Source organism: Dendrobates tinctorius, unplaced genomic scaffold (genome assembly GCF_039654945.1).
Source record: "Dendrobates tinctorius isolate UK_male_01 unplaced genomic scaffold, ASM3965494v1 ptg000030l, whole genome shotgun sequence".
Classification (NCBI taxonomy): Eukaryota; Metazoa; Chordata; class Amphibia; order Anura; family Dendrobatidae; genus Dendrobates; species Dendrobates tinctorius.
The window spans coordinates 19983644-20011606 of record NW_027361698.1 but is presented as its reverse complement, the minus strand read 5'-3'; the positions used below and the strand labels follow the sequence as shown (position 1 = coordinate 20011606).

The 27963-nt window shown below is 40.7% G+C and overlaps 1 protein-coding gene across 4 annotated transcripts in view; it reads right to left on the bottom strand.

The window, feature by feature from the left end:
- Window positions 1-8475: 8475 nt before the first annotated feature.
- Window positions 8476-27963, bottom strand: part of ZGRF1 (zinc finger GRF-type containing 1) — a 140204-nt gene continuing 120716 nt past the window's right edge. For all 4 annotated transcript variants that reach the window (XM_073571934.1, XM_073571936.1, XM_073571935.1 and 1 more), the window contains 5 exons: window positions 22907-23083; window positions 20494-20628; window positions 18477-18741; window positions 16355-16491; window positions 8476-8848 (listed from right to left, as the gene is read on the bottom strand). In XM_073571934.1, coding sequence (XP_073428035.1) covers window positions 8843-8848; window positions 16355-16491; window positions 18477-18741; window positions 20494-20628; window positions 22907-23083 — 720 coding nt within the window. In that variant the 3' untranslated portion in view covers window positions 8476-8842. The remainder of the gene's footprint in view (window positions 8849-16354; window positions 16492-18476; window positions 18742-20493; window positions 20629-22906; window positions 23084-27963) is intronic.

Here is a 27963-nt window from a genome sequence, read left to right as displayed (position 1 = left end):
AGCTCTCTGGAAATGTCTGTTTTAGTAAATATTTTGTATGAAATCTAAGACTTATGTTTTTAGATTTCTGTGTTGTGTTTTTCCTTTATTCTTCTTGGAAATGTCTAGCATTCTTGAACTTTTTCTGTTTATGGAGTTTACGTTCGGGTTAGTTGTTTATATATTTTGATGGATTGGACTTTTCTAAACGTGGTGATACATGTATTTTTTTCAATATCTTTATTTTTAATAAAGGTTTGATTTGAACTTTGTTTTTTGGCACATTTTTAAATTTTTTTTACTCATCTTAGGGGTCTTGAAGATGCGATCGTCTGATTGCTTGTGCCATGTGCAGCGATGCCTCAGCATCCCTGCATATATCAGAAATCGCAGTCTCCTTTCAGCAAGGTTTCAAAGGAGTTCCGTAATGAGAAGCACGGGGACCATCAGCTGACCCCCGGTTGTCGTGACAACCCATCGGTGACACGCAATCACGTCGCAGGCGCACTGATGGGTGGAAGTATGGAAACGCGCGTTGTGGAGATACGGGGGGGGGGGGGGGGGGGGGGGGCAGTGTTTGCTCCTGTATACTGGCCCGAGACCGAATGGACCAGGGCTCATCCCACTGAACACCCATTCTCCTTTTATAGTGGGCATCATACACAGGGTAAGGGTAAAACAGTGTGGTAATACTTTATTGAACCACAAAACAGACAATAACATATAAAACAGTCCCAGCACATACACAAGATGGTGCAAATTACAGATTCTCACCCTTCCGCTGGCTGGCAGCCCGCTTTTAGTGGGCGCACACAGAGAAGAGGTAAAGACAAGCTTAGGAAGCAGACAGTCCATTGAGGTACGTGGCCAGGTGACCAGAGGGTCACAACCTGGATTCTCTAAACCTCTCCATGGATTTATTTGACCGGAGGGTCACAACCTGGATTCTCTAAACGTCTCCATGGGGCTCAAACGACCGGTGGGTCCAAATCCTGGTTTCCCCAAATGTATCCATGGATTCAGTGATGGTCAATGGGGCAGATTTGTATTTTTTCAGGTGGGGGCGTGGTCCCCTATGTGGACATCCCATAGAATGTCAAATCGGTGTCTCTCTTGATGGAGCCATGTTGTCTTGATTGAGTATTCTCTAATGGAGTCATGGTGATAGAAATCCCTTTTTATACCCACATCAGTGGCTCGGGATATCATCGACAGGTACGTGTGGGGGTGGGATGAGTTTAACTCTCATTGTTTGAGTATTTAATGAATCTGCATAGTTTGTCCTTTGTTTTGCAAATGTGTAATCAACATATTAACAAACATCTATTGTTCAATTACCCTATATCCCTGTCCTCCAGAGATAATAGACAATAAATTACAACAAACAACTCAAAAATCAATATCCAGGCTCATACGAACAATAGTCTGTATTTCTTGACCAGCCCCCCCAGAAAGCACAAATTCAAAAAAACAACATAAACATAATAGCGTATGTCTCCTGGCCTACTGGAAATAGATGTCTGGATAATTAAAATTAAATGATGTGTCATCAAACTCGTATATGTTAAATGCCACTGTCCAGAATGACAGCGAAATCTAACAGGTAAACAATTGCGGGCAGAGCTCCGCTCCACCAGCGACTGTTAGCCACAGGTATTGGCTGCAATACTCAGCCATCACCTGCCAGGTATGGGGCAGGCCCCCTATGTTAGCTCCTGGTGGATGTATGGCAGATGTCGTGATGAGGTTATTGGTTGGGAGAAACTTGGAAACAATTTTTTTTTTAACAAGAAAAACAGGTGCCACACTGATAGTAAAAGAGGACACATCAGCCAATCACTGATGGAAATAATTTGGTTGACGCGTTTATTAGATTCTTTAGCGTTTGTGCACATGATCAGTGTTTGTTTAGATTTTGACGCAGGTGAATTTCCACATGAATTCTTCTGCACCTGCGCTCACTTGTGTTTTTGTATAGCTAGAGATGGGATAGATATTCATGAGATTAATTACTACCTTGCATACTTGTATTTACCTAATAAATATGTAATTTAAAAAAATTAAGTGGGGTCCGCCCCTTTTTGATAACCAGCCCAGGTAATGCAGACAGGTGCTGGCTTATATCATCAGGCTGGGAAGGTTCATGGTTATTTTTCCCTTCCCAGCCCGCAGCCAACCCAGAAATGGAGCATCATATTAGATGCGCCAATTTTCAACACTTTGCCAGACTCTTCCTGTTTGCCCTGGTGTAGTGGCAATCAGGGTAATAGTTCATGGGGTTGATGTCAGGGGTTATCATTGGAGAGGTATCTATCAGACACACCCAGTAATAAAACGAAAAAAAAACACATGAAAAAGTTTATTTTTAAAACACTCTCCACAGCTCGTTTACAAATTTATTAAAAAGCAAAAATAAACTAAAAACCATGAAGATCCGACGGAAACCAGCAAACCAGAAGTATCCCAAAAATGGGAACCTGAAAGACAAAAAGAAAGTTAAATAAGTAGAAGAAACACTCCCTCATTCACCAAAAGTCAGGCAAAGTGCAACAATTGGTGAATAATGGATGCGCCAATTCGGGGACATCTGTGGAACCAAAACATAACCATGGACCTTCCTGCTTTACCAGGGCAAGTTATGAAAAATAGAGGGGACCCCACATCATTTTTTACAATTATTTATGATATAGATGCATTTTTTTGGGTGCGTCCAAAAAGCTACTATTCCTGATCATGGGCATGCAGCCTTAGTTATTCACGGTTAGGTAGAATTCATTAAAAACACATCAACAGAAATTTTCAAATAACATTGATTGAAACTGTGGTGACAGATGTGAAGACTTAGTATCCTTTTGGGTCATGCAAGCAGACAACTATTCTTATTGTTAAAATCCCGGCAGCAATAAGGATTGTAAATGGATATTGGCATATTTTACAAAGTTCCAAGTTTATGTATATTCTTTATTTTTGAATATTCAATAACATATTAACATTTTAAGTAGGCCATTATAGACAATGGTGACAGTCATATTAAAAAACAAAACAGAACATAACAGGGTTTAGGAATAGTAGGAAGGTGGGTGGAGGGGTGGAGTATTGGGGTAGTTTTTGGGGATTGTGGGGGAGAGAGGGTCCAAAACTCCAGTTTTGTTTTAATTCTGGAAAGTGGTTAAAGCGCTACCCTGGTTAGTTGGCAGCATTGCTGTGATTTTTTTCTCTCATTTGTATAATAATTGGACCTAAGCAGTAAAGTGAGAAAAATATCTAGGAACAATGTTTAAGAAAAGTCTACTTCTAGCATATGAACTGGCCTTGAGGGTCAAATTGTTCAATTCAACCCTTTGTAGGAAAATCCTACTTTACATCAACAAAGGCACAAAACTTCGGCAAGGATCAAGAAATTACACACAATGGCTTCAGCTTGTCCCACCAACACTTCTGCAAGAAAGGGGACTCTCCAAGTTTGGAAGAAACCTCTTTGTTTGTCTGAACTTTGCAAGGTCTGGAAATAAGCACAGAAGTTTAGGTGTGTTTATAGTCATTGGTGACTATGAAAGAGAGCGAGAGAGAGACCCCACAAGTAGCATGCCTGGATAGCAACAAGTCTTTCTTTTTCAGTAGGTCAACTGGAAAGGAATATAGGGGGGTATTGTAAAAACACACACAACAAAGGGAAGTCCTGATTTACGTTCTGCCACATGAGTGGTGAGTACACTAAACACCCTTTCAAGAATAAAGTAGAACATCCTTTCAGCTACAAATAAATCATTAGATATTTGGGGCTTTTAATGGGATTATTTGATGCCAATAGCCACATGCATTTTATAAGAGTGATGGATACTGAATTATTTAATCAGTCTTTTGTATTTTTCTTTATATATGATGTGTAGGATACTTGATATATCAAGTAGCACTATTCAATCAGCAGCTTTCCATTGTATTCTTCTGTGCTGTGACCTGTACTTACATCACATGCAATCTGAGATCTTAAATGCATGATCCATTGCAGCTCATCTGGAATATCATTAATAATAATGAAGAAATATATTTTTATCCCTGATGTTCATCTTTGTATGTATACACACTCTTGCATGGATTACTCCTCTCATCTTCTTCTATAATCATATAGAGAGATCCAATACCCTCCTTCCAAACACAACAATAAAGGATAACCCTCCAAGTGCCATTGTTAAGATAAAGAAGACTGGTCAGACTGCGCTTTATTATATTCCTCTTATACTACAAAGATGCATAGAAAAGAACAGCCTATTGTGGTGCAGCTCTTGCCTGCAAAAAGGGACATTGGCCATCCAGGCAAAAGTGGGAGAATGAGAGCACTAATCGCTGATACAGCAGACAAATACGATTATGAGCTTGGAGCCCTGAGTCAGAAAGTCTCATAGACTTTAAGATGTTAATCCTCGGCATAATCCTTCCTTTGGCGTGTAGGAATAGTGCAGCCACAAGAGTTGTTTTGTTATTTATATTGGCGTTTAATAAAACTCAGCCAGTGGTGAATGGACTGCCCACTCACCAATGGTAATTAATTCCCCATTTCAGTGACCCAATTGTGCGGAGATAGAGCAGTGGGCCAGTGGCAGTGCTCCAATCCCCCATTGTGCTCTTACACTGCTCTCGTGCTCCAACAGCTATGGAAACTCAATCTTTTCATGTCTTTCAGGCAGTTTTCCTTGGGCATCTTCTAAACTTCAAGGATGCCTTTCTTTTCAAGGCATCACAGAAAAGCTGTGCTAGCTTGACCACCTCTGTTGAATTTAATGATTTGGCTGAAAGTCTTTTGGGGTTTGAGCTAGGAATGGAATGGGAAGGAGGGGATTTATTGGCTGCCATCCAAGTTAGGCTACTCCTTACGAATATATGTACATTAGTTGTCAATTAAAGGCGCGTCTACAAAGCACTGTACACGCCACACTACGGATTTATGTTACCACTCTTGCTAGGGCAAAGCTCAGAACAGAGTCTGCGGAAAACATGACATTTACAGGGTAATGACTATTCCATCTCATAATTACACCTGCTCTACATGTTACAATGTGAAGCCCAATTTCATGCAACTTTGGCCCAAAATGTATTACAATCACCTGCTCATAGGACCACTTGCTACTAGAAATCAGTAAGGAGGTTTATCATAGCAATACAGGCTGGCACAACAGAAAAGGACTTTAGGGGTGACGGAGCTCTGTATAACGGTTTCTGTCACTAATTATGATGTAAAGAAATGTCTATTTCAGGCCCTAAACTACGATAAAAAAATAAATGTATATATTTGCACACAATCTCTCACGCGTACACATATATATATATATATATATATATACAGTACATAAATGTTTTGAACATTTGACTTTCAGGCTCCATATCATCCAGCCACGACTTTGAACGTGAGATTATTATTATAGCGCTATTTATTCCATGGCGCTTTACATGTGAGGAGGGGTATATCAGCAATTTCTAGAAAACCATCTTGGCTATCTCATACCTAAATTTGACTTGGAAATATTTAGCATATGATTAGTTATGTAGATTCTTGTCATGTCACTGCATTGTTACTGTTTTGCTCCTAAAAATCTAAATTTTAATATTTGTGTAAATGTACTTTTGAATTTCAACACCGCCTGAATCCTTCCGGGCATGCTCTCAATCAGATTCAAGCACGTGTCGACTGAAATCAGTTCCCAGGTCTCTTCTACACATTCCCAAAGTTGGTGCATAGTGGTCAACTCACTTGTGGGTAGAATTGAAGAAAAAACTGTATACACACCCATGTGTTTGATTGGGTTGAGGTCTGGGGACTGTGGGGGTCAATCTAGCACCTCTAAGTCATTTGTCATTAACTATTTCTTCACCAATCTCAACATATGCTTCGAGTCATTGTCCTGCAGGAACACCAAGTTGTCCTTTTTTACAATGTACAAAGTATCTAATCTTGTAGGATACTCACATATAGCTCAGCCTTGAGACCACCATCGATTCTGGTCAAGTACCAAATGCCTTTGGCTGTAAAACAACCTCATATCATCAGGCTTCCTGAAACCAAACTTGACAGGTCCTTCAGTTTCTCGATCTGTTAGCTCCTTTTTCCCTTGTTCCGTCAAGACCCATTTGCCCCCATTAGAGTTGAGCAATTTTGGTTGGGATCGGGTTTCGTGAAACCCGACTGAAACCAAATTAGTTTCAGATGAAACTGGTCCGACTAGGGCCAAAAAAAGTCGGAGTTTCGTCAATGACATCTGTTTCCTAACAGAACTGTTTTAATACATTAATGTCCTATATATGAAGGAAAAGGGTAATGATTGTTTTATATGATGGTGAACAATGATAGAGACCTGGCGTTATTCAGTTTGGTGGGCTGTATTCCACAAAGGTCATGCATTGAGAAATACAGCACACTACACCATTCAGCCAGCTTCGTATATATGGCCATCAATGGGGCCGCTACATCTTGATGCATCTGTTGAGGGACTGCTGCCCAAGTTCCCTCATACAGAAGTGCATGTTGTGACGGTTGGCTGATTTTTCACACTGACATCTATTGGAGTGTGACTGAAGCAGGAAATCTGGAGTAATGTGACTGATAAAAATATAACATCTCACATAAATTATGTAGTTTAGTTCTATGCCTAGATCAGTAAACAAAACTTTTCAGAAATATACTACACATTCTGTTCTAGATAGCATAATAAAGGATACTCTCTACTTCTACATCGGGAATATCTGGATATCCCATAAATGTGGATCTCACCGCTGATTCTTTTCAGAAGTGAATAATTTTATTGTAGGGATAATCAAGACAATGAGGATCCTTGAAGATGAGGATTGAGCACTTGCGCACTTTGCCCCAAATATTAACCAACACTTCATTTTTAGAAGTTCCTTAGCAGGATGTGGAGAGGTCTAGTGATATTAGGGGAGAATGTCGTGTCAGTATTAGGCATGTGCGTACAGAAGTACTGGACAGCCATCTTAATCTAATAGTATGGGCATGACCAACAGTTTGGTGCACTACATGACACTGGTACCTTACACAATCACTGTGTGTCCAATCACCACCCTTGTGAATGGGAGGTATGAGAGTGGATGCTGTAATTTGCATTGGGCCTGGTCTACATCCTGCAGTGACCTGGTATTAACCTTCTCCATTAGTAATACTTGTCTTTTCAGTGATGTTTTGAAGTTTTCATTTTCTTTCCAGTGAACTTTTATTTGTAATCAAATCTTTTTAATCGATTTCAAAATATAGAATACAAAAAAATAAAACCCCAACCTGGTTCCTCAAATAATATATATTTCCTGTACTGAAGAATCATTTTGGCAGGTAATTTTTTTCTGCACAATGAATAAAGCAAATAAAAAACTAAAAAAAAAAAAAAACAACTGCAGAATTGTTTTTTTTAAACACCATTTCGGAATGTTTTTCCCATTTATTCCTCAGCACATAATGTGGTAAAATGAATGGTTATTTCAAAACTACCACTTGTTCTTAAAAAAGCCCTTGCCATGGGTACATTGACAGAAATAAAAAAAAAAAAAGCTATGGCTCTTGAAAGAAGCGCAGAAAAAAAAGAACTTGCAAAAAGCCAATAATGGTGCATCATTAAGGAGTTAATAGTATACAAATGCTTAAAAACACAAATAATAATAAAGAGCACATGCACATTTGGAAACAGGATAAAAAAGGAGGATACTGTGAATCTCTACTGATTCCGACTAACAAAATACAGAGTGGACCATATGGCCATGGAATATCGCACTGCCTACATTTTCCCCCACAGACAAAGAAGGGATTGAGAGTTGAAGGCAGAAGGGAAAGAAAAAGAAAAAAAAAAAACTTTCTGGCTGATGAAGCTGTTGTCTGGATGCAATGATCCCACATCTCAAGGCTTTATTCCAGGCTCCGACTGAGACGTGATATGTCATATGATTAGCAACTTTCATATTTACAAGGGTAATAGAAGCTGCTCGGCTTTAGAAAAAGGCGAGAGAAAGAAGGGGCATATGCTAAAATGGATTTAGCATTTGAAAGAGAGAAAAGAGATTGGATAAATACACTTAAACGAGGATTTAGTTTTCCTCCTGTTGAGCTCTAATGGATTGTTGATTGAGATTTTAAAGGGGCTATACGGAGATGTCAGAAGTAATTTAAATAAGATAATTCAATGGTCCTAGATTTTGTTTTTATTAATTTTTAAGCCCCTTCCTTCAAGATAATTGAACATTGTTAATAGATTGAAGGAACTTTTCATAGAAAGAAATAACCCACCCACCCTGTAATAATAAAATCACAACAGAAATTTGGAAAGTGCCGGCACAGTTATTACATAAGAATTAAAATTTATATTATTTGTATTATCTAATCTACATTTCCAGGTAAAAGCCATGAGAAAATAATAAATAGCATTCTCCATGCAGTTATTGCTAAAAAATACACAAAATTAGCTGCACAGCTTTATACACAAAGAATACTCTAGCGCCACCTAGTGTTAAATATACAATTTATTACATTGCTTTCTCGTCTATATACATAAAAACATTCTAACAAGCCAAATAACTGTTTAATGAAATATCATAGTAAGACAATTCAGAGACTCATTAGATAGGTAAGTTATTACTTTTTAAAAGGTAACGAGTTACCGTAGATGTGATGTGGATCTTAGCAACCATAAAAATGAAAAACAATTAACTAAATTGTAAAATATGTGAAAATTTTCAGTTTTAAACTGGACAAGGATCACTGGAGACGTTAATACAAACAAACATGCCAAACAGCAAAGCAGACTGGATTATCTTCACTCTCGCATAGATCCAGTAGTGGAAGATTAAAGAGCCTTCTTCTGGTTTTCATTTATGTCTGGGGAAAAAGATTTAATGGAAAAAAGGTTATACTGTATGAACTCACTCTGAAATTATTTATTAAAAAATACCAACATGTATCACAAACAATTACCTTAACCCCTTAGTGACAGAGCTTCCTGACCAGGTCTACATATTGGAAATTCCCAAAAGTGATACCATTTTAAAAACCGCACCCCTCCAACACTTCACAGGAAATGTTTTAACCCTCTTCAGGTTCTACAGAGGAATTAAAAAAAAAAAAATAGCAAATTTTCTTCTAAAATGTTGCTTTAGCCCCAATTTTTTCACTTTTACAAGGAATAGCACGACGACATAGACCCTGCAATTTGTTATCCAGTTTCTCCTAAGCACACTGATATCCACAAGTAGTCAGAAACCTGGGTTTGGACAAACGGTAGGACTAGGAAGGGAAGGAGCACCATTTGAATTTTGGAACACAAAGTTGGCTGAAATAGATTGCGGCGACATGTCAGATATGCAGGTCCCCAAATAGCTGAAATCCCCCACGAGTCAACCCTTAAGGATTTTATCCAGATGGTATAATGAGTATTTTGAACCCACAGGAACTATATTTGGTAACATTAGGTCATCATATTGAGAAAGTTCATTTTTTTCATGGAAATATTGCTATAGCCCCCAAATGCTTCGCTTCTGCAGGAGGTAACAAGAAAAAGTGGAAGCCACAGTTGGTTACCCACTTTTTTCTGAGTGCGTCGATATCCCACGTGTTTGGACACACAGTAGGCTTCAGAAGGAAGGAAGCGACATTTTGCATTTGGAATTTACATTTGGCTGGAATAGATTGCAGACAACAAGTCTCATTTGCAGAGATCCTGATGTACAAAAACAGCAGAAACCCCCACAACTGACCCCATTTTGGAAGCTAGATCCATAAAAGGAATTCATGTAGGGGAGTTTTGAGCTTGTTAAATCCATAGGTGCTTCACATAACTTTTAAAATGTGGATGTCTAAACGAAAATAACGTTTTCCCCACTAATGTTGTTTTAGACAAAATTTGTAATTTTAACAAATGATAGGAAAAAATGGATGATTCAAAAATTTGTTAAGCAATTTCTCCCAAATTTGGTCAAAAATTGCTTTCTGACTACATGACAGGGCTCAGGAAGGAAAGAGCACTACTTGATTTTTGGAGCGTAAATTTGTCTGGAAAAGATTGTGAATGCCATGTTGCATTTGCAGAGCCCCCAACATGCCAAAACAGCAGAAACTCCCCAAAAGTGACCCCATTTTGGAAACTAGACTTCTCATGGAAATCATGTAGGCATGTACTGAGCATTTTTAACCTACTGGGGGATTGACAAAATATTACAACATTTAGATGTAACAAAACAAAAATACATTTTTTTCCTCTAAAATACTATTTTTAGCACCAAATTTATAATTTACATGAAGGGTAATACGAGAGCGTGGAGCTCATAATTTGTTATGCAATTATTACTCCATATGTGGTTGTACACTACTGTTTGAGCACACGGCAGGGATCGGAAGGGAAGGAGCGCTACTTGGCTTTTAGAACCCAGATTCCATTTGAATAGATTGTGGGATCCATGAGCAGAGCCCCTTAGGTGCCAAAACAGCAGAAACCCCCACAAGTGACCCCATACTGGAAACTTCACTGCTTAAGGAATTCATCTAAGGGTGCAGCGAGTATTTCAAACCCACGTGTCTCACAGAATTTTTAACATTTTAGTTGAAAAAATGTATTTTTTTTTCTTTGATGAAAATTTGTCCATTACACAAGGGTTAACAGGCGAAACTGGACCCCACAATTCAATTTAATTACTCCCGAACGCAGTGATGCCCTGTATGTCGTCAGAAACTACTGTTTGGCCACTCGTCAGGGCTGAGAAGGGAGGAACGCTATTTGGAGCACAGATTCTGGTAGAATAGTTTATAGGTGACATTTGAGACGCCCCAAAAGGTGCCAGAACAGCAGACCCCCCCCAAAAAAAAATAAATATAAAAAAAATAAAAGTGACCTCATCGTAGAAGTTGCACCTCTCAATTAGTCTACTGTACGGCTGCAGTGACTATTTTATAATATCCACGCCACGCTTTATCCTGGAGAATTACTAGTATGCCAGTTTAGTGACCATACATTGCGACCTATACAGAGCAGAGTCCCCATATATTGTAGCTCCTCCACAAATTGTGCCCAGCTTGTGCTTGACACACACCCCGTAAATTGTTAATTGGGCTCTCCCTGCAATAATAATGTCAAACATGTGGCCGCTTACTGTGGTTTAGGCACAGTGGGGCATTTGGATTTGGGAGCGCAGATTTCACTGGATTTTACTTGAGTGGGTGGGAGCCATGTTGCTTTTCCAGTCTTTGTTATACCAATAACATGGGAACCTCTATAGTTCCAGTGACAGATGATGGGTCTGAGTGGGGGCTGGTTTTGTGTGGGATAAATTAGGGTTTTTATTGGTAACATTTTAGGATACATAACATTTTTTCGATCGCTTCCAGTATAAGACTGCAATCACGTTCTTGTGTTCAATGCGGAGCACTTACATTGGGGTTTCCAAGTAAATCCCACAAAAATGCCATTCAGACGTAACTTGACAGAACCACCCACCATAATGAGGTAGATGGAGACACGGAGTCCGTTTGGAGTTTTTCCCGGTGGTATTCATCTTTTTAGGTGTGCACAGATCTGTGGTCATCCACAATTTTGCATTAAAAAGACGCCTAGAATGATGATGGAACACCTATTGGAAGTAGCATTTTAACAAGCCTTGTCACAACGCTTAGCAAGTCAATCTTCGCAAGGAGAAACTATACTTCTTGGATATCGGTCAGACGCTTCTCACAGCCAATCCAGGTCTCACACTTAGAACTGACAAGGGGCAGTCCCCCGAAATACTGTCTGCAAATTGAGATTCTGGTTTGGCTTTTTATCTTAAGTCATGTGACAAGGCTCGCTAAGGGTCGACACTGACTTTTAGGATTGCTACTTCCAATAGGTGGCACTAGAGTTCTAGTCCTCTTCCTCTCTGAAGAGACAATTTGCATATTTCCCAGAGGAGCTTTGCAGCTTTAAGTCTCCTCATCTCGGCATGCTTAGCATGTCAATCTCCGCAAGGAGAAAATGATACTTCTTGGATATGTGTAAATTTCTGAAATATGTGATTCAGATGGAGCCCCTGGTGGAAGATTCCTTATGAGGCAGATGGAGGCACTGTGGACAGCATCTGTCCTATGACCCAGCGGTGTCTAGTCTTTTTAGGTGAGCATAAAAGCACGGTCGGCAAAGTTTCGTGCACTTCTGAAAAGGAGGACAACGCTGAACAGAGGCCAGACAGAGTCCAGAGTAACTCTGCTGCCTCATTATTGTGAATGGATCCCTTGGAGGTATCATCGGAATCACGTCACTTGGAGATCTAGATGGAAACCTCAAAGTAAGTGCTCAGCATAGAGAGCAGGATAAATGTGATCCCAAATATTATCGAAAATGTTTCCAACAAAAGCTTCAAATTAAAGTCAATTCACAAAAAGAAAAAAGAAAGTCCCCCATCAAGTTCATCATCTATCAATGAAAATATAGGGGGCTTTCACGTTACTGGTAGTACAAAGGCTCTGGAAAAGCAAACTAGCTCTTTGCCTTTGCCCTACAAAATAAATTAAGAAAATTCTGCACTTCCAAATCCTAATACCCCTCTCCCTTCTGAGCCCGAGTGTGCCTAAAACACATTTAGAGTCCACATATTTGGCATTTATGTAGCGATGAGAGCCCACCTAATTTACAGGTGGGTGTCTCCAGAAGCACGACCTGGGCATAATGTACTGAGCACTACAACGTACTGCTCACTACAACAGCAGTTTGCAATTTTCATTCAGTAACATCCACTGCTGCTTGTTTCTAGAAAACACCCATGCAGTCAATACACCTGTAGATAAATTCCCAAAAGAGTATAATTTCCAAAAATGAGATCACTTGAAGGGTGTTTCTTCTCTTTGAGCACTTACTGGCTCTGCATATGGAGTCTGCAAACTATTTGAGGAAAATCTGCATTCCAGGAGGCAAACAGCACTATGTCCCACCTACGTTTCGCCATATGGCTAAGCAGTACTGTAGAGCCATATATGGTGTATTTCTACATTCAGCAGAACTTGTGGGACACATTTTGGTGCCATTTTTACCCATTTCCAGTGTGAAAGTGTAAAATCTGGGGCTAAAACAGAAATAAAAATGCAATTATTTTTTCTTCACTGTCCAATGGTATAAAATTCTGTGACATACCGGTGATGTCAATATGATCACTGCACCCCTAGATGAATTCATTGAGAGGTGTAGTTTGTAAAATGGGGTCACTTATGGAGGGTTCTATTCTGGGACCTTAGTGGTTCTCCCAGTGGGTCATGGTACCCGCAAACCATAACCGTAAAATCTGCACTATAATATGGCGCTCCTTCCCTTCTGAGGTTTGCACTGTCCCTGAAAAGAATTTCCCAATGAAACGTAGGGTATTGGCGCACTCAGAAGAAATTGCAAAACAAACTGAGGTCCATTTTTTCCTACTAGACCTTAGAGAAACTTAAAAAGTTGGGGCTAAAACAACATTTAATTGGTAAAATTGTCATTCTTTCTTCACCGCCCAATGGTATAAAATTTCATTTGAGGCACATGTGGTGTCAACATGCTCACTGTACCCCTAGATGAATTCACTGGGGGTGCATTTTGTAAAATTAGGTCACTTATGGGTGGGTTTCTGCTGTTCTCGTACCTCAAGGGCTCTGCCAATGTGACACAGCACCCTCATACCATTCCAGCAAAATCTGAATTCCAATATGGTGCTTCTTCAATTCTGATCTCTGCACTGTGCCTCAAAAGTAGTTTTCGAACACAAATGTGGTATTGGTGCACTCAGGAGAAATTGCACAATCAATTTTGGGGTCCATTTTCTCCTGCTATTCTTGTGCAAATGAAAAAAAATCTGGTGCTAAAAACATTGGTGGGAAAAATATTGTAAAATTCCGTGTGTGCAAGGTGCTCACTACACGTCTAAATAAATACCTTGATGGGTCTAATTTCCAAAAAGGGGTGACTTGTGGGGCGTTTCCACTGTTTAAGCACATCAGGGGCTCTCCAAACGTGACCCCTTACATTCTGAGCCCTGTCATGCGCACACACGTTTTTCCCCCCCACATATGGGGTGTGGCGTACTCAGGAGAAATTGCACCACAAATATTAGGATCATTTTCTCCTGTTACCCTTGTGAAAATAAAATTTGGGGATAAAAACATTTTTGTGCGAAAAATGTGATTTTAATTTTTACGTCTCCACGTAATAAGCTTCTGTGAAGCACCTGTGGGTTCAAAGTTCTCACCACACATCTAGATAAATTCCTTAAAGGGGTCTAGTTTCCAAAATGGGATCACTTGTGTTGGGGTTTCCACTGGTAAGGCACATCAGGGGCTCGCCAAACTCGACATGTTGTCAGCTCTCGATTCCAGCCATTTTTGCATTCAAAAAGTCAAACGGTGCTCCTTCTCTCTCTCGCCTTGTCATGTGTTCAAACAGTAGTTTTCCACCACATATGGGGTATTGGCATACTCAGGAAAAATTGCACAACAAATTTTGGGTTCCATTTTCTCCTGTTACCCTTGTGAACATAAAAAAAAAATTGGGGCTAAAGTAAAATTTTTGTGAGGAAAAAAAAAAAAAAAAGTAAAAGTAAAATGTTTATTTTTTCCTTCCACATTGCAATAAATCCTGTGAAGCACCTAAAGGGTTAATAAACTTTTTGAATGTGGTTTTGAGGACTTTGAGGGGAGCAGTTTTTAGAATGTTGTCACTTTTGGGTATTTTCTGTCACATAGGCCCCCAAAAGTCACTTCAAATGTGAGGTGGTTCACTAAAAAAATGGTTTTTAAAATTTGTTGTAAAAATGAGAAATTCCTCATTATTAATATTATGTATATTGTGGCTGCAGCAGGTTATACACACCAGCAGTTCTCCCAGTGTATCTAGGATGAAGGCGCTCCTGATAAATTATCGTTCCGGCTCACACTACTGATTAGGCCTCATTCACACATCTGTTGTTGATGTGTGCAAAAAAAATAGCTTGAATGTCATCAATGTCTTGGATCCAAGTTTAATCAGTGTTTAGTGTGTATATATTTTTTTACCCCATCAGTGTTTCATCAGGGATTTTCACGTATGGATTAAATTACAAAGCTCTGATACATTAGAATGTTAATCACAGATTGCACATGGAATTTATACTGATGACATGAATTTAGCACTGACATACATTCCGCAAAAAAACCACAGACATGGGAACAGTGCCATAGAACATGTACCCTTTATAGACCAGCCGTGAAAATCATAGCTAGAACAATACGGATGTCTGAGTGTGGCCGGAGTTGAAAAATGAAATGCGATTCAGACTAGGTATATTAAATATTCCTTATTTCCTTTATTTATTGTGGCCCTTACAATTCTATCTTGTCACATGATGCATTATTTTCCAAGATGTACAGTTCTTAAGAGTTATGGTATAAATATGATACATGGGGATTTGGTAGTACCAGTTTACTCGGCATAATTGGCATGATCCTTTTTTTTATTTTGGCTGGTAAACATTTATTTCTCTTAAAGGAGTTGTCCAGTTTCAAAGATTAGCCCATAGGCTCAGTGACCCAAAAAATAACAAAATGAGCTTTTACTCACCAACCCTGGGTCCAGCGCTGCCTATCGCCTTTGGTCTAGTCCTTACTGATTGGCTGAAGCAGTAACATCACGTCAGTAGAACAGGAGCCAGTCCTTGAGATCGGCAGCGCGTACTATCTACATTGGCAGTGCTGCTGAGCTCAATGTTTGGCTGCAGCCCATCAATAAAATACCACAGTAGTTGGCAGCGCTGGACCCAGGGTGGGTGAGGAAAAGCGCAGTTTGTTATAAGTCACTGAGCTATGGGTTAATATTTGAAAAAGGGCAACGCCTTTAATAAAACCGTGCAGCATCTAAGCATCATACACACATGGCCATTGTATAATATAACCACTTCATATGCTCAGCTGACCCATAGATTCCCACTACAGCTGTACATATAGGCTTTCTTGCATCAAACAAGCAATGTAGCTTCTCTTCCTCCACCTACAGGTTCTCTGTAAAAATTGAGAAATCTCTTCACTGAGCAAAAAAATAAATCTAGCAAAAAGTCTTGAAGGCTTTGTCATGTGAAAATGTTAGCTAATCTGCAGGCAGGATGTTATACAGCAGGATGAGACGATCAGATTCATATACATTTTGTGGTAAAGGTGTCAGTAAAAGTTGTATTTTATCCTCTGAAACCCCAGGTGCTTGTATACATAGTCCAGTGGGCGGTCCTACTCAGTGATTGACAGTCTTCCCTGTATAACTGCGCATGCAGAGGTAGCTGGCAAGCACCGAGTAGTACTGCCCTGTAGACGAATATGTGGCGTTAACACTATACACCCAATTCTGAGGGCATCTTTAGCTTTACTTACCTTCCCAGCCTTGGTTTTGATATGCTTTCTCTGTGTACTTGATGCCTCCTCCTCCTCTTTATTTTGTTGATAAAGTGTAAGTATAGCATTTAGTTTTTCATCCCACTGACTTACATGTTTTAAACCATCTTTATGCACTGAAAAAAAGCACTACATTAATGCATTTTTCATATTTTACATTCACCATATATATCATGTAACATATACTCTAGTCTCAGCTTAAAGGGGTTGTTCATGAACTGACCACCTCTTATGAATGCTTACATAAAATAAAATGTATACTTACCTCCTGGAGCACGCCTCCCCTCGGAGTCATTCGACAGCTCTGACATAAACAATATTGCATGATCACTGCAGTTATTGAGCGACCACTGATTGGCTGCAGCCTTCATAATTCAATCAGAGCTGATATATAATGTACACCCTGTTCTGACTGTGTATATAGATTTTTTTTTTGTTTTATGCAGCGCTCTGGGGCCATCAATAAGGGGCTATCCAGCAGTAGAGAATCGCTTTAAAAACCCAAAATCTTTATAGTCATTGTGAAAGCAAATAACTAAGTACAGACCACGCACGTCAGACACGTTAAACTGGCCTAAGGAGGAGACTGATGGCTGAAATCAGCCTAAGCAAATAACAAATTCAGTCTATATAACTACTACTGTATTATTCTATACATCAAAAATGGGAATAATTGCAAAGTGCTTGAAAAGACAAGCAATTTTGCAATTTATCGTCCATTTACACAAAATGACCTGTGGCACTAATCGATCACTGATCAGCCACTTGTTTACTGGTCAGACGTCACTTATTAGCCTGTTTATACAGGTAGACCAGACACCAGATTTATATTGAGAAATTTGTAAAAAAAAAAAAAAAAAAAAAAATAATAATATACAGTGCACATTGGCAGCCATTGATCTCAGCCACACGAGTCCTATTTATATAGAACTATGTGCTGCCAATAATGAATCTTTTTTGTGGAGCATAAAAAATCATTTCACCCAACAAACATTTTGCTTATTTATTGGGTGATCGGCAACTTTTCTGTCCTACAAAATTAATGAAAAAATGAGCATTCTTAGGAACGATAATCTTACAGTGTAAATGTTCTCAAGAGTGGAGGCATTTTAATGTTACTGTTTACTGCCAATATTAGTGTCAGAAGAGGTTGGTCTCTCCTAGGCAAGAACACAGCGCTTACAATCCATTTTCATCTTTACAATATATGGATATTGCTGATTTATTTGTAGGAAATGTACCATATTTGCACATTTTTGAATAAAGCCTGATAGGGCCCGATTCATCATTTGCAAGTATTTTTTTATTCTACTCACCCGGGGGGCGGTCTGGTCCGATGGGTGTCGCAGGTCCAGCGCCTCCCATCTTCTTGCGATGCTGCCCTCCTGCTTGCTTCATGACTCCCCAGAATTGCACTCCTGCGCAGGCATACTTCTCTGTCCTGTTTAGGGCAGAGCAAAGTACCATAGTGCGCAGGCGCCGGGAAAGGTCAGAGAGGCCCAGCGTCTGCACACTGCAGGAATTTGCTCTGCCCTCAACAGGGCAGATAAGTATGCCTGCGCAGGAGTGCAATGTCGGGAGCCACAAAGCAAGCAGGAGGGCGGCATCGCAAGAAGATGGGAGGCACCGGAGCCGGACCTGCGACACCCATCGGACCGGACCGCCCCCCGGGTGAGTATAATAAAACTTATTTTTCTTATCTTGCAGGTCGGATCGGGTGCTTATCTACAGCATTATAGAATGCTGTAGATAAGCCCTGAAAGGCAGTGGCCGTATCTTATATCCCTTTAAATAATATTTACTTCCCACAATATATTGATACGGGGTGCAATCTGCATTTTTCCATAAGTATGATGACATTAACAGGATTTTATATGTGACTTTTTCCATTTCATTTAGAAGGACAGTGACTTCAGCTCACAGCTGGAGATTATTACATGAGTGTAGTTCCCATCATTGTGGGGTAACCAGTAATGGACTACACCAGGTTCTAGATTACACAGTTCTGGGTAAACAGACACCTAAGCATTCTTATAGTTGCATTCTAATATCAGGGGTATAGTTACACACTGGCTTGACCAAATAGGATTTTCTTACGTACTTTCACAGTGATGGATGACCTGCTCCCATAGCTTGTTCTTTCTCAAGCAGGCGAGGCTGCCAACAATTAATAAATGCCGCTTTCCCCTCGTCAGCGCAACATTCATCCTCTTCTCTGAGTCTATAAACCCAACCTGCTTCGTCCGGACACAAGACAGGATGATGATTTCCTTTTCAGCTCCTTGGAAGGCATCCACTGTGGACACCTGAACTGCTTTCATATCCGAGGGGTCAAACACAGCAGCAGAGCCAAGCATGCAGCAGATCTGTATACGGAGAATAATAATGCTCTACTATATAAAAAATATACTGTACAACAGGCATATTAAAATCGTTACCCTTCTCTAGAAGTGACATTTACTTTATGACCAAAGAGGTAAACTGATGATTTTATTTGCAACCATTATTACTGATTTATTATTACAGATTAAAGCCAGCAGACATGTAGCTAGTCTGTCTATAGATATAAAACAAATATGACGAACTACAGACTTTATTCTTTTGACAATTTATACCAAGTTAAATGGAATCAGGACAATCAATCACTTTAATGCAAAAAACTACTTGTAGATGAAAAAAATCCTCCAACAAACATTTTCATTAATCATGTATCGCACTAGGGGTGCATGTATACTGCAATATCATCTCCTGATAAACAACGTACCAGTCAACAGGCAGTGAACACAGGCTACCAGTCAACAGGCAGTGAACACAGGCTACCAGTCAACAGGCAGTGAACACAGGCTACCAGTCAACAGGCAGTGAACACAGGCTACCAGTCAACAGGCAGTGAACACAGGCTACCAGTCAACCGGCAGTGAACACAGGCTACCAGTCAACCGACAAATGAGAAAAATGCTTGTTCATCAGGTGAAAAATTCTCATTTTTGGCAGCACATCTTCCTTGGTAAATGCATTCCCAATTGTTCTGTGTGCATCCAATGCCTGGTCAGCCTGTCTAGACTGATTATTAAATGACTCTCAATTGTCAAATTGGTAGCCGATAGGTGGTTCTTTAACACTGCAGATTGGCTGGTGTACACCTGGCCTAAGGATTAATCCACGTCAGAAGAATATGTCAGGAGCACTCTCTGACGTATACCTGACAAGTCCTCATGAACCCTTGCACACAGCTTATGCCAAAACTGTGATGTGAATTATGCTAAAGGGGGAATTTATGAAGAATAGCTTTTCGTACTCCAGTCTTGATCCAAGGTCTGCTACAGTAAGATGCCTAAAATTCATTAGTTTAGGGCTCATTCAGACATCAGTGATTTTTCTTGTATGCAAAAAACATCAGATTTTCATTAGTGTCAGTTTTTTTAGTATCAGAGTTTCATTGTTTATCTTTTTTACGTCTGTGATTGTTTCTCAAATTTCTCCTATCAAAAACAAACATGAAAATTGGGCAGTGCTAGAATGCAACCTACATAGCATCTTAGTACTGTCCGATTGTTCAAGGACCTATAGACTTATCTTGGAGAGTCTGATCTTAGAATTATATAAAAACAGACATGTCTAGTTTTTTTTTTTTTTGCTTTTTTTTGCAGCCTGCTCAATTCCCCAAAAAACTCGAACATGACCATAAACCATAAACTACAATAGATGTTAGTTCTATATCCGGAAAAATCATAGATACCCAGGAGCCAGAGTAAGAAGTATCCTCCAGTCATAACCTCATTAGACTAATGTTGGCCAAACCAAACAATATCAACTGGGTCGGCCAATACTCTAATGTGTATGGGAGCCATGCACAATTTATTGTCGGGCAAGATATCATCTGGTATGTTTGATTTCAGATTGCTGATTCATTTGTTCTCCCCGAGAAAAGAAAATCTAGAATCGAATGGCCGAATGTCTGCTTCTGCGTATAGGAAAGCCGTCCAAAATGGCTGTTGGCTTAACGATTGGCCAAAGTGGGCCATTTTTTTTTTTTTTAGAAGGATGAGACTCCCATGCAGAATGTATCAACACCCCAAAAAATTTGCATATGAACAATTAGAAAGGGTTAAAGAAACCTTAGTCATCTGAGATTTGTAGAGTGTAATTACTCCGATCATGGATCCATGAATGCCACTTGCAATCAGTGACTGAATAAGCTTCACTGTAAAGTTGGCTTCCTCCACATTATAGAAGCTGGAATTCCTCTCCACCTGCAAACAACACAATTGTAACTCCTGTACACTAAGAGTCCAGATCGGTCATTCTGAGCAACATCTAGATGTACAAACTATGTCTCTCTCTACATACAAATATATGCCAGCATGTGTTTTCCATGTAAGAACTTTACCAGCTTATTAAGGAGTGTGATATACATACTCATATTTAATTTGATCTATAATGATAACTTTATTACACTGATTTAGGCTGTGTGCCCACGATGCGATTTTTAAGCGTTTTTGCTGCGATTTTCGGCGCTGCCTTCCCGGGCAACAGCATTCCCAGTAATGCCTTGTGGCAAGGTCCTGTGATGACGTAGTCTTGCGTGACTCTAGCGGTCTCGTGAGATCGCTATAGCAACGCGAGACCAACGTCATCACAGGTCTCGCAAGGCATCGCTGGGAACGGGAGCATCGCTGAGGCTGCGCGGGACGTCGGAAGGTAAATATACCCCGATTTTTTACATTCTTTCTTTTACTATTGATGCCGCATAATAAAAACCTGGTCACACTTGTCAAACACTATGTTTGACGAGTGTGACCAACCTGTCAATCTCTTTCCAAGCGATGCTTCAAATCGCTCGGAAAGTGCTTGAATATCGCACGCGAAAATCAAGGCAAAATCGCGAACATAATCACGCGGAAAAAAACGCACGATTTCTGGGAAGGAGTCCGGTTTTCAGTGTCCGGATTTAAACGCAGCATGGGCACATAGCCTAAAGTTAAGAAAGCATATTCCAAATTAGTCAGGAGACATTTAGAATCCGAGTGGTTAATAGCGGAAAAAGATAATGGACTTGATAATCATCACATTTTATTAAAGGGGTTTTCCACGTTTACTTTTTTTTTTTTAGCCCAAAGGCTTGTTCTGTGCAAAAATAAGATGATCAGCCTTACTTAGCCCACACACTCTTCTAGTGCTGTGATGTTGCAACTATAATATTTGATCACTGCAGCCAATCAAGAATGCGGAGCCCACTGATTGTCTGCAGTAGTCAAGTGATGTAGTTATGACGTCATGACAGCAGCCGTGTCCACAATGACCAGGGCAATCGAGTGTCAGCACTGTAGCGACAGGGCATAAATAAGGCCATTTTTACATTTAGCAAGCCTTTGGATTAAAAAGGGAAAAGCGTTATTCTCAGAATTGAAAGTTATCCCTATCTATAGGATAATATACTATTTTCAGGGGGCCAACAGCTGGGAACCCCAGCTAAAGCCAAAGAACTGTAAATGGAGTGGAGATGTGAATGCTCCAACTCCACTCTGTTCATGGTCTATGGGACTGCAATAAATGGCCGAGCGCTGTACAGAGGTTGCGCTATCAGTCTAATAGATGTGCTCACGTCAGCACCATTTAAGACGGATCTCTGCAATCAGCCCTGTACTGAAGATCCAGAGCTCCATTCTTGAGATCGATGGGGTCCACCCGCTATCCTATTACTTGAGATCATTCAAATAAACCCCTTTAATGTAACGTTGAATGAAGTGTCTTATTCAGTTTAGATTCATAGATACCTCAAAGTATCATAATCAGTGTCAGAATTATGCTGATGATTTTTCTAAATATCACCTATTTATGGTCACAGGGGTCCCTAATGAACCCCGACTTTCCAGCAAAAGTCAGGTTTGAACTTCCAGGTAGTGGGATCCTGGCATGCAGAGTAGGATCCCACAACCCTCATCACTGTAAACGAGCGAGATCATTAGTGTATTAATGGGTTTTTGTTGTTTGCACTAACCCAGCGCTGCCACATACTTTACTAAACAGTCACCAAACAGTAACTGCTCTAATGATGCTAGTTTCTGGAATCACTTCGTAGGAAAGGGGGCAGTGCTGGGTTTGTGTAAAGAGCGATAACATGCAACGCGGAAGTTCGAACCTGACATTTTCTAGAAATTTGAGTCCTTTAAGGGGGGCATAAGGGACCCTTGTGACCACTTTGTGCAGCCCCATGTCTGTGATGTGTATGAAATCCCATTTCAATAGCTAAGCCAGCCCCCTTCTCCATCTTCACATCAGCTAATGACGGAGGCTACTGAAAGGAGACCGTCAGCCAATCCCCTCCACACACATCATAGACACAGGAAGAGGGTGGAAGCTTTCTTCAATGTCAAAACAAAGTTGGAAGTAAAGTTGACAGGCTTCAGGACTGGTTCTGATATTTTGACTCAAGGAATATTTCTTAATTCCAGTATATTATTAAATGTCATTTTTTACTGTACACATAATTACAACAACATCCAAATATGTTACTCCATTTATGCATACCTGCTCTGAGCCATTTGCATTATAAAAGCACAGTGTGGGTAACCAATCCAACAGAGGCTTCCGGTCTTCATCTGATATTCCATTGAGAAGATTCCCTTCATAAAACAGATCATTAGCTAGAGCACTAATAGAGGGATGACAGCGATACTGTGTCCTCAGCATAACGGCTTCATGGCCCTGGAGATCAAGAAGCCAAGTGATTGGAAAATATGCAGAATTACAATATTTCCATTCATTCTAAGATGAATATTGGAAAATGTGACAGATTTTTTGTTAAATCATTTCAAAATTACTGCATAAACTAAAATCTCCCCCAAGATGAAACCAAACTTGAAAAACTAATGCTTTTTATTATTAAAGTTTTTCAAAAGGATTCTCATTACAACATAAAGAAGGTATAAAATACCGTATATAAAACAGTTATAGGGAATTATTTTAGTACCAGGTTTTTGCCACCTAATTTGAGTGTAAAATGTAGAAAGAGACCCAGATTCCAGCTATGTGCCACTTACTGGGCTGCTTACTGTAGTTTTAGTTAAATCACTGTTTTATCAGAGGACAAATAAACCTGCTGCAACTACAGCAATTATTTATTTAATGGCCTTTTGCGCGATCTCGAGCAATGGCGACTTGATGGATCACTGATCTGTAGGAAGACCGATCTTGTGCCAGCCTAGATAGGTCCACCAGGGTCTTCTCCGCCGTTATTTTGATAAGCCCAGTAAATTATGCAGAAGATGCTTCAGGAAACCGCTGGTAGTGTTTTTCCTAAAGTGTCTTTTTAACATCTTTTTTTTGTCATATTTGCAGCAGCATTGCAGGCGAAATCTTTTTTTAATATTGTATATAGGATACTGGGGGCAAATGAAAGCTGCCTGAAGAATGGTCAGATCACTTCTTTTAGTCACTTCACAGGTTTTGAAGCCTGAAGCGGTTAAAATAAGGTACAAAAGGCAGAACATATGCACAGCAAGTTGTTTGGACACTGCTGTCAATATGTTTATTATATTGGTGGTTTTTAGAGCTTTTTCATATGGAATCCGTCTGAAAAAGACATTGTGTGCACCTATCTCAAAGGTGATTTCCAACAAAAGGAAAACCTGGCTACTTCTTTCCAAAATCGTCACACCTGTCCATAGGTTGTGTCTGCTACTATAACTTGAGTCCATTCACATAATGACGGGTCCTTGCAACTGCTGTAATAATCGAGTCAGTTAGGTGCGCAGGTCCATATGCAGCTCTGCAAGCATCGCGGACCAGTCTTGCAGCTGCCTGCGATTGCATGAACTGTTCTCATCCGTAAGATGGACAGGAATAGTACATACTGCGTTTTTCACAAGGGCTAAAGGTCTAGGCTACTATTGGCGAGTGCGCTGTCCCTTATGCTAAAATGAAGCGGAGCTGCACCACACTTAACCTGTGGATAGGTCTGATGAGGATTTTGGAAGTAAGCGACCATGTTTTTATAATCCTGAATAACCCCTTTAAATAACTAACCCAATTATTTTCTAGAAAGGGGAGGAACACGTACCACTTTGCTAAAACTAATACCCAATCACATTGTGTTCTGCAGTGTCTGTCTGAATTTTCTATCAGAGGGACCTCCCCAAGGAAATCTTAGATATTTATCAGATGCCTCCAAGTGGTATGTATTACCTATAGGTTCCTACATATAAAAAAACATATGATGCACAACATGTACATTTTCATATATTACATTTATCGTAAAAGGTGCAATATCATTTTCCATACTTCAGCAGCTGGACACAGGGAGACCAGGAGTTATCTAGTTCACCTGAATTACAGGTGCTGCACTATGCCATGTCTTACTATTGCCTACCTTGTATGAAGAAATGGAAACCTTTTTTCATGAAGTAATTCCCATATGAAAAGATTCTGTCCATTTATGCCTTGATGGGGGAATCCGGATTTAACAAATAAATGTTATTTTTTTTCTCTAAGGGTAGTTTTACACTTCCCGCATTTTTTTGCGATCCGTTTTTGTGGGCCGTTTAGCCGCACTTTTTGTGGTGTAACGCAATAACGGGCCGCAAAAAAATGTTTGCGGATCGCCGTGTTTTTTTCCAATACAACGGCGTTCCGCAAAACCGGAAGTGACGTCGCGCCGCGAAAACAAACAAGCTCGATATTTTTTCACAGCCGTATATACGGCCCTCACGGATGTACGGCACACCATTGATTTTTTGCGAGCCATAGAAATGCATTGGGGCCGCAAAAATATAGTAAGTGTAAAACCACCCTAAGAAAAGTGATTGCTTTTTTACAGGAAAGATATATATGTTTGTACCATGTTAGCCAGTAGATGAAAGAATATTTAGATTTGAGAATCCTCAGTGGTTGTCTCTTCAGCAGGCATAGAATTTTGTGTTATTCTAGGCCTGATGAAGAGACCTCAGTAGTCTGGAAAGCTCGCTATTTGTTACCATCTTTTCAGTTAGTCATTAAAAGATATCAACCACTGAGGACTCTCAAATTGTAATATTTTACTGTTTTTTTAAGATCTCTTCTGGCAGGTATGCAATATAAACTTCATTTTTTTTTTTGCTTCCACTGAATATGAATTGGTCATGTAGCGTATACACTGGTAATTTGACACTTATATCCTGCTCCTGTGTAAGCCTAGAAAAGCTCATCACAGTAGGGTACATTCACACATTATTTTCGGTCCGGATGCTGTCTGTGAGATAAATTGACCTAGTGTAAAGTGGCACGAGGCAGTAGCCATGGGCGAGGCACTTGTCTCCTGGGCCCCGGAACGATACATGAAAGTAGGGGTCCTGGCTGGGTGAGTGAACTTGTGTCATAGGGGTGGTACGCCCGTACAGGCTGCATGTAACGGATGACGCTGGTTGGCCAGGAGAAGATGTTAACTAGTTCATGAAAAGAGACCACCATTTAAAATTAAACTTCTTTTTACTGAAGAATAATTTGATAGAAACTATATACAGCAGACAAACATCCTTGAATATAAATTCCTATTTAACCACAAGCGACATGAATCACTCCATCTTCCTGGCTTACTTCTAACTCTTTGCACAGCCCAGCACACATCTTGGTGGCTTCTGATTTCCTCTGTGGGGACCGCACAGGTTGTGGTGTAACTGACTCTTTTTCCTCTGTGGGGACCGCACGGGTCGAGGCGTTACGCTACAGCCCGTTTTCTTCTGTGGGGACCGCACGGGTCGAGGCGTTACGCTACGGCCCATTTTCCTCTGTGGGGACAGCACAGGTCGCGGCATTACGCTACAGCCCGTTTTCCTCTGAGGGGACCACACGGGTCGAGGTGTTACGCTACGGCCCGTTTTCCTCTGTGGGGACTGCACGGGTCGATGTGTAACGCTACGGCCCCTCACAGCTACTCTCAGTTTCCAGTCCACAAGAGTCATTCACTCCCATCCTGTAGCAACGCATCCTATAATTTCTCTGTAGGAGAGGATGTGTCCCAATATGACGACACTCGACTTTCTTTACTGTGGACACTTCGTAGCTACAATGTTAAACGTATTCTCTTCCTTTTGCTTCCCTTTACTTTTGCCTTCCGTTAACTCTCTGACAAAGACCCCATACCGTCGTCCTAGGCTTCCTGCCCCAGGCCCCGATATTCTCTTACTCTCTGTCCAGATTCCGGACTGCTACTCACTTCTCTTCTCGGCTATTACTATCAGCTCCACTTTTTTTTTTACGGTTATTAAATGTACTACATTTCTTTCTCTTTCATTCACACTTACTCTCATCATGCTAACATACGCTCTAACAGTTTTGGCTCCAGTATTCCTCACTCTCCTTCGCTATCCGCAAACCCCAGCACCCTCTAACCAAGTAATAATCTCTCCTTCCCTCTTGCCCCCCCACCTGACCTCCTCCACTGTCCTGCTCCTCAATCTCAGATCTCTCCTAATAAAACAAAAACAAGCCGACCACTCTCCTTCTCCCACCTGCTCTGTCTCTCTCTGCTTCTCCTCACTGCTGGCGACATTATCTCCCAATCCTGGACCCCCACACCTCATGCCTCCCATTATTACGCCCTTCTATCTCTCCCAACCCAATATAAACACCCGAAATCTTGCCCACCTCAAATCCGTGCCCTAGATGCCCACCACCCTGCTCACACTCTCTCTGGATCACTCTGGAATGTCCGCTCCGTCTGCAATAAACTCCACGTGATTCACAACCTCTTTACCTCTTGTAATCTTTCCTTCCTGGGCCTCACCAAAACAAGGCTGACACCCTCTGACACAGCCTCCCCTGCTGTGCTATATTATGGTAGCCTCCACTTCACCCACACTCCTTGCCCTGGCAACAGACATGGTGGAGGAGTGGGCCTTATCCTTCCTTCCAACTCTTTTGAAGTCCACTCGGTCCGCATCTACTCCCCCTTCAACGTCCAAATGGCCGTCATATACCGACCTCTGGGCTCGACCACTGCCTTTATTGACCAATTCTCTACCTGGCTTCTTCACTTTCTCTCTGCTGAAAATCCCACCATTATCATGGGTGACTTCATTATCCCCAATGACACCCACCAGTCGGCAGCCTCCAAACTCCTGTCCCTTATTTCATCTTTTGGACTTACTCAGTGGTCCTCCTCAGCCACCCACACAGACGGACACACGAGACCTGGTCTTCACCCGTCTCTGCTCCCTAACTTCACAACCTCTATCTGACCACCATGTACTCACTACTCATGCCTGTCCTCCTCACCTGTCACCCATGTCCAGCAACATGCGCACCCCCGCAGAAACCTCGCACACCTAGACACCCACACGCTCTCTGACTCTATTCGACCACTGGCATCCATATCCTCACTCCACGACAGACACTGCCACTAGTTTCTACAATGCCACTCTTGCATCAGCCATCGACTCGGTCGCCCCTGTCATGCATAGAGTACGACAAATCAATAGACAACCCAGGCACAATAACATTACTAAAAAGCTTCGGCAAGTATCCAGAGTTGCAGAGCGGCGTTGGAAGAAAACGCATTCGCAAGATGATATCACTGCACGCAAACAAGCAACACTTGCATTCAAATCAGC